The sequence below is a fragment of the Kogia breviceps genome, chromosome X, assembly GCF_026419965.1.
Source record: "Kogia breviceps isolate mKogBre1 chromosome X, mKogBre1 haplotype 1, whole genome shotgun sequence".
In the NCBI taxonomy this organism is placed as follows: domain Eukaryota; kingdom Metazoa; phylum Chordata; class Mammalia; order Artiodactyla; family Physeteridae; genus Kogia; species Kogia breviceps.
This window is the reverse complement of record NC_081330.1, coordinates 23,121,358-23,128,968: the sequence shown is the minus strand read 5'-3', so window position 1 is coordinate 23,128,968 and position 7,611 is coordinate 23,121,358. Positions and strand designations below refer to the sequence as shown.

The following is a 7,611-nucleotide window of genomic DNA, read 5'->3' as shown; positions in this document are numbered from 1 at the left end:
AAAGAGACAAGAAAGAGTGCAGGACTAAAATAATACTTGAAAGAATCATGTTTGAAAATTTTGCAAATTTGGCAAAAGACATAAACTTACATAATTGAGAAGGTGAGTGAATACCAAAGAAGATAAATGTAAATAAATCCACACTAAGGCTAATCATAATTAAATTTCTGAAACTAAAGACAAAGTCTTGAAAATGCCAAGCTATAGTAGAAATGGAATTTGAATGACTAAATTTCTCATCACAAACCATGGAGGTCAAAAGGAAATGGCACATTTTTTCATGTGCCAAAAGAAAAGAACTATCAGTCCAGAGAACCTTATATCACACAACATATCTTTCAGGAATGAAGGGGAAATCAAGATATTTTCATATGAAGGAAAATTAAGGGGTTCTTTCACCAGCAGTTCTACACTAAAAGAGTGGCTAAAGGAAGTTGGCTACACAGAAAGGAAATGATAAAAAAGGAATCTTGGGACATCAGGAAGGTGTTGGGTAAATACAATAGGCTTTTCTTCTCCTCTTGAATTTTCTAAATTGTGTTTTTCAGTTGAAGCAAACTTATAACACTGTCCGATGCAGTTCTAAATGTATATAGAGGAAATATTTAAAACAATTTTAATGTAGGAGAGTAAAGGGAGGTGGGAATTAAGGTTTATACTGGTAAAATAATGGTAAAATATATATACTGGTTAAATAATGACAGCACACTGTGATGTTGTGTATATATAATTTTATTTTTATTTTGCTAATAACTAGAGCAACCCCCACAAGTATTATGCAAAGAGACACAAAAAAACACTGCAGATAAGTCAAAAATGAATTTTAAAATATATTCAGTTAACTCACAGGAAAGTAGGAAAAAAAACACTATAAAAACAGAGAGAACCCAGAGAAAACAAAAAATATGATGGCAGACATAAGCCATTATATATCAATATGTAAGTATTCTAAACATATCAGTTAAAAGATTGACAAACTAGATTTAAAAGCATGATGTAGTTATATGCCGTCTTTAAGAAAGTAACTTAAAAAATAATTGTATAGGCATGTTGAAAGTAAAAGAATGGAAAAATAACATTATGTAATTATTAATACTAGCAAAACAGGTGTGGCTGTACTAACTTGAGATAGACTTCAGAGTGAAGGAAACTACCCAAAACAGGGTAAGTACATAATGGTAAAAGGGTTAATCCATTAAGAAAACCTAGCAACCCTGAATGCATATGCTCCAAAAAGACAGTTGAAAAATATAAGACGAAAACTGATCAAACTGAAAATAGACAAATCTATAATTATGGTTGGAGTCTTTGACATCCTTCTCTCAACAATTGATACAACAGACAAAAAATAAGCAAAGGTGTTGGAGAACTCAACAACACTAGCAACCAATAAGATCTGATTTACATTTACATTTATAAATCACTCCATCCCCCAAACTCAGAATACATATTCTTTTCAAGTGGCTATGGCATGTGTACCAAGATAGGTCATACTCTGGATTTCTAAAAAAAACTTTAACAAATGTAAAACAGCTGAAATCAAAGAGAGTGCACTCTCCAAACACAGTGGAATCTAGTTAGAGTTCAAAATGGAATATAGCAGAAAGAAAACAGGAAAAATTCCAAACATTTGGAAACTAAGCAAGTACTTTCTAATTATCAATGGGTCAAAGAGGAAGTCTCCAATGGAAATAATGAAAATACGTTGAATTGAATGAGAATGAAAATACAACATATCACAATTTGTAGAACATAGATAAAGTGGTGCTAAAAGGAAACTTTAGAGCACGAAATGCACATAAAAAGTCTCAAATCAATCTGAGCTCCTACCTCAAGATCCTAGAAAAAAGAAGAGCAAACCAAATCCAAAGTAGGCAGAAGGAAAGAAATAATAAAGAGCAGAAATCAGTAAAACTGAAAACAGAAAAACAGTAGAGTAAATCAATGAAACAAAGTGCTGGTTCTTTGAAAAAATAAGATTTAGAAACCTTCGTCAAGACTGCAAATGAAAATAGAGAGAGAGACAAATTTTCAGTAATGAGAATGAAACAGCATATCACTACATACCCTGAAGATATCAAAAGAATAATATGAGAACACTTTGAACAGCAATATAAAAATAAAATTGACACCAAATAAATTTGATGAAATGGAACAATTTCTCAAAAAACGCAATCTACCACAGCTCACTCAATATGAAGTACAGAGTAATCTCATAATATTTAAGGAAATTGAATTAATAATGAAAACAATCCCCAAATGGAAATCTCCAGTCCCAGATGTTTTATTGGTGAATTGTAATTCATTTAAAGAAGAAATAAAACACCAGTTCTAGACAATCGCTTCTAAAAGTAGAAGAGGAGGGAACACTTCTTAATTCATTTTATGAAGCTTGTATTACTCTGATGTCAAACCCAGACAGAGACAGTATAAGAAAACTACAGAGCAATATCCCCAATGAGGATAAATACAAAAACTTAATTAAATATTAGCAAACAGAATTCAGTAATATGTAAAATGAATTATACACCATAACCAACTGGGATTTGTTCCAGTGATGCAAGGCTGGTTCAATATTTAAAAATCAAGCAATGTAATCCACCAGACTAACAGGCTGAAGAAGAAAAATCACATGATAATACCAATTCATGCAGTTAAACCACTTGACAAAATATAACACACATTCATGGTAAAAACTCTCAGAAAAATCGGAATGGAGGGGGATTTTCTCAACTTGATAAAAACTGTCTAGCAAAATCTATAGCTAGTATTTTATTCATTGGTGAAAGACTGTGAAGGCAAAGATGTTTGCTCTCACTACTCTTATTCCACATGGTGCTGAAAAAAATCTAGCCAGTGGGCAGGGAAATAAAAGGCATACAGATTAGAAAGGAACAAATAAAACTGTCCCTATCTTCAGATGACATGATTGACTATGTAGAAAATCCCAATGAATCTACAATAAAACATTCTAGAACTTATAAGTTCAGCAAGGTTAGAGGGCATGAGATAAATATACAAAAATTAATTGCATTTTTATGTACTAGCAATAAACACGTGTATATCAATATTAAAGCATAATACCATTTATAATCATCCAAAAAGTGAAATACTTGAGTATAAATCAGTCAAATCATGTATAAGATGTATGCTGAAATGACCCAACAATGAGGACAGTAATCAAATAATATCTAAATAAATGGAGAGATATACCATGTTTATAGAGTGGAAGAGTCCAAATAGTAAAAATGTCAATTCACTCCAAATTGATATACATGTTTAATGCAATTTCTATCAAAATATTTGCAAGATTATTTTTGTAGATTTGGACAAGATTATTCTAAAATTTATATTAAACGAAAGAGCTAGAATAACTTACATGACATGAAGAAAAATACAGTGGGAACAATCAGTCTACTTGATTTTAAAAGTTATTATATAGCTACAATAATCAAGACTGTGGTGATTGTGGAGAAAGATACATAGATCAATGGAACAGAATAGAGAACTTAGAAATACAGGCACACAAGTATCATCAGCAGAGTTTCGTTAAAGGTGTAAAACAGACTAAATGGGCTAAGGATAGCCTTTTCAACAAATAGTGCTGAAGCAACTTCATATCCATAGCCAAATAAATGAACCTTGACCAAAACCTCACATCTTATGTACATATTAACTGAAGGTGGATCACAGACTTTAATGTCAAATGTAAAACTATGAAACTTTTAAGGAAAAAAGAAAACTCTTTGGGATCTAGGGCTAGAAAAGGTTCTTAGAGGATATCAAATTCATAATTCATAGAGAAAAAATGATATATTGGTCTTCATCAAAATTAGAAAATTTCACTTCATGAAATACCCTTTTGAGGTGAAAAGAGAAGCTACAGACTAAAAGAATATTTGCAAACCACATATCCAACAAAGGTTAATGTCTAGAATCTATAAAGAACTCTCAAAACTCAACAGCACAAACCCCCAAAGAATCCAATTAGAAAATGAGAAAAGGCATAAAGAGTTATTTCACCTAAGAAGATATACATATGGCAAATGAGCATATGAAAAGGTGTTCAACCTTATTAGGTATTAAGGAAATGCAAAGTAAAACCACAATGTAATATTATTAGGTACCTATCAGAATAGCCATAATTTAAAAATCACAACCCCAAATGCTGGTAATAATTTGGAGAAACTGGTCACTCATACATTGCTGGTGAAAATGTAAAATAATCCAGCCACTCTGGGAAACATGTTGGCATTTTTTACAGAACTACACATATAAGGTTTCCATACAAAACAGCCATCTTACTGCTGGGTATTTATTCCATCAAAATGAAAAACTATGTTCACACAAAATCTGTACACAAAAACACTAATAACCAAGTTGACTTAATTGACATTTATAAAACACACCCCCAAAGGCACAGTGTACATTATATTCAAGTGCATACGGCGTAGTCACTGAGGTATGGAACATGGTCTGTGATAAAAAGAAGTATTAATACATTTTAAAGGATTAAAGTCATACAGGTTTTCTTTTCTGATCACAATGAAATTAGAAATCAGTAACAGAAATATATTAGGAAAATCCCCAAATATTTAGATATTAAAAATAAATCTTTAGGGCTTCCCTGATGGCATAGTGGTTAAGAATCTGCCTGTCAGTGCAGGAGACATGGGTTCGAGCCCTGGTCCGGGAAGATCCCACATGCCCCGGAGCAACTAAGCCCATGCACTGCAACTACTGAGCCTGTGTTCTAGAGCCTGCAAGCCACAACTACTGAAGCCTGCTTGCCTAGAGCCCGTGCTCTGCAACAAGAGAAGCCGCCATGATGAGAAGCGCATGCACCACAACGAAGAGTGGCCCCTGCTCTCTGCAACTAGAGAAAGTCCGTGTGACAACAAAGACCCAACACAGCCAAAAATAAATAAATAATTTTTTTTTTTAAAAAAGAAAAGAATCAAAATAAAATAAAATAAAAATTAGGGGCTTCCCTGGTGGTGCAGTGGTTGAGAATCTGCCTGCTAATGCAGGCGACAAGGGTTCGAGCCCTTGTCTGGGAAGATCCCACATGCTGCAGAGCAACTAGGCCCGTGAGCCACAATTACTGAGCCTGCGCGTCTGGAGCTTGTGCTCTGCAACAAGAGAGGCCGCGATAGTGAAAGGCCCGCGCACCGCGATGAAGAATGGCCCCCGCTTGCCACAACTAGAGAAAGCCCTCCCACAGAAACGAAGACCCAACACAGGATAAATAAATAAATAAATAAATTTAAAAAAAAAAAATTATAAAAACACAACCCAAATCTTTAAATAAGCCATGGTTCAAAGAAGAAATCACAAGGGAATTAGATAATAAAGTTTTGAACTGAATGAAAATGAAAACCCAACATATCAAAATTTGGGGAATGTAGCTGAAACATTACTTAGAGGGATAATATCAATACATCATAACCAATTGTGTTTATTCCAGGAATGTAAGCCTGGTTTGATATTTTAAAATCAATTATATTTTACCATAATAACATAATAAAGGAGAAAAAATGTTCCCTATGAATGCAGAAGAATTTGACAAAATTCAGCACCTATTCCTGATTAAAAACTTCCAGCAATTTAGGAAGGGGAAGAAACTTCCTCTGGCTCTTAAATAATGTGTACAAAAACCAAAACAAACAAAGAAAAACAACAAAAAACACTCCTGAGAGAAATTTTAAAAGATTTAAATAAATGAGGTGATATACCATGTACATGGATTGCAGGTCTCAATATTGTAAACATATCAATTCTCCCCAAACTTATCCATAGATTCCCTATAAACCCAAATAAATTTCCAGCAGCTTATATTTATAGCAAAGTTAATAGTTGATTCTGAAATTAATATGGAAATGCAAAGGAATTATATTAGTCAAAGCAATTTTGAAGAAGAGTAACAAATTTGGTGACTCACATTATCTGGTTTCGAAACTTACTCTAAAATTAGTTTCAAAGATTATTATAGATCATATCAATCTAGGAAACACAAAAGAGTCCAGAAAAAAAACCACACGTGTATGGTAAATTGATTTTCAACAAAATTATCAAGAAATTCAATGGGGGAAAGGATAGTCTTTTTAGTAAGTTAGTAGTGCTAAATTAACTGAATATACATATGGAAAAAAATGAACCTTGACCTTTATTTCATGTCATATACAAAACTAAATTTGAAATGGATCATAGGTCTAACTGAAAGAGCTAAGAGTATAAATCATCTAAATGAAACTATAGGAGAAAATCTTTGTGACTTTGGGATAGGTAAAAATATCTTAGAGATGACAAAAAAGCACTAATCATAAAATTAATAAAACGATAAATTGGATTTCATCAAAATGAAAACGTCTGCTCTTTGAAATGTAACATGAAGAAAATGAAAAATCAAACTCCAGACTGGGAGAAAAGATTCTTTCTATATATAATTGACAAATAACTAGTATCTATAATATGTTTTATAAATAGCACTCTTACAACTAAATACTAAGAAGAAAAATAACTCAGTATAATTTGGGAGAAATATTTGAAGATACTTCACCAAAGAATATAAATGAACAGTAACTAAGCACATGAAAATATTCTCAACTTCATTAATCATTAGGAAACTACAAATGATAACCACAACGTGATACCACTTTACACCGACTAGAATGGCTAAAATTAAGAGTGACAATTATTGACCCATCACACCAGGGGAGGCCCTTCACGCCCTCCCTGCCAACACTATGCTCCAGTTCCTGCTTGGATTTACTCTTGGCAATGTGGTGGGAATGTATCTGGCTCAGAACTATGACATACCAAACCTGTCTAAAAAACCTGAAGAAATTAAAAAGGACGTGGACTCCAAGAAGAAACCCCCTAGTTCATGAGGCCAACTCCAGCACTGCCTCCTGGATAAACTGATTTTACTGTTCTTGAGGGCCTCCTTTACCATCTGAACCAAAAGCTTTTGTTTTCATCTCCAGCCTTAGCAATTTTCTTCTTTGCTAGACCCTGCATTGCCTTACAACACAAATGGGGCCACAGGTTAAGAACAACCCTCACTTTTCCAACATCCTCACTTCTTCCCTTCCTCCTCCCAGCCACTTGGGAGGTCCTGAGAATGAAATTATGGTGCTAGATTAGTAAACATGACCTCTAATTAGTAGTCTCTCTTTTATTCTTTGGGATTTCTGCTACCATTTTCAAAAGAAAAATTGATGAGTTTTGTATAGCTGATGAGATATAAATAATGCTGATTTCACAGTCTAGCAATTATATTGGGTGTTTAAAACTTTGGTACTAAATTATGCTGTTTCAAAGTAGTAATTAAAATGAAAATCTAGAAGCTAGTTTCTGGTGAATTATCCACTAATTTTATATTGTTGTCAGGAAGCTCCATAGTTGCTAATTTAACCAATAAATCAATTTGCTATTCATTAACCAAGAAACTCTGTTCTGAAAACCCTATCAGGAACTAGGAAATTTAAAAGTATTTAACGTAATGGCCTTTGTTCTCAGTAGAATTAATAGTCTAGTATGCATGTTTTTTCTTAATGATGCATTTGATCTGACTCTATTCTCTCATAAGAATCATACTTATTTTATGGG

The 7,611-nt window shown here is 33.2% G+C and overlaps 1 protein-coding gene across 1 annotated transcript; it reads left to right on the top strand.

The window, feature by feature from the left end:
• The first annotated feature begins 6,736 nt into the window (after positions 1 to 6,736).
• LOC131747984 (short transmembrane mitochondrial protein 1-like) lies at positions 6,737 to 6,890 on the top strand. Its single transcript, XM_067023478.1, has one exon. It carries the CDS (start codon positions 6,747 to 6,749, stop codon positions 6,888 to 6,890), a length of 144 nt encoding a protein of 47 aa, XP_066879579.1. The 5' UTR covers positions 6,737 to 6,746.
• The last annotated feature ends 721 nt before the right edge of the window (positions 6,891 to 7,611 follow it).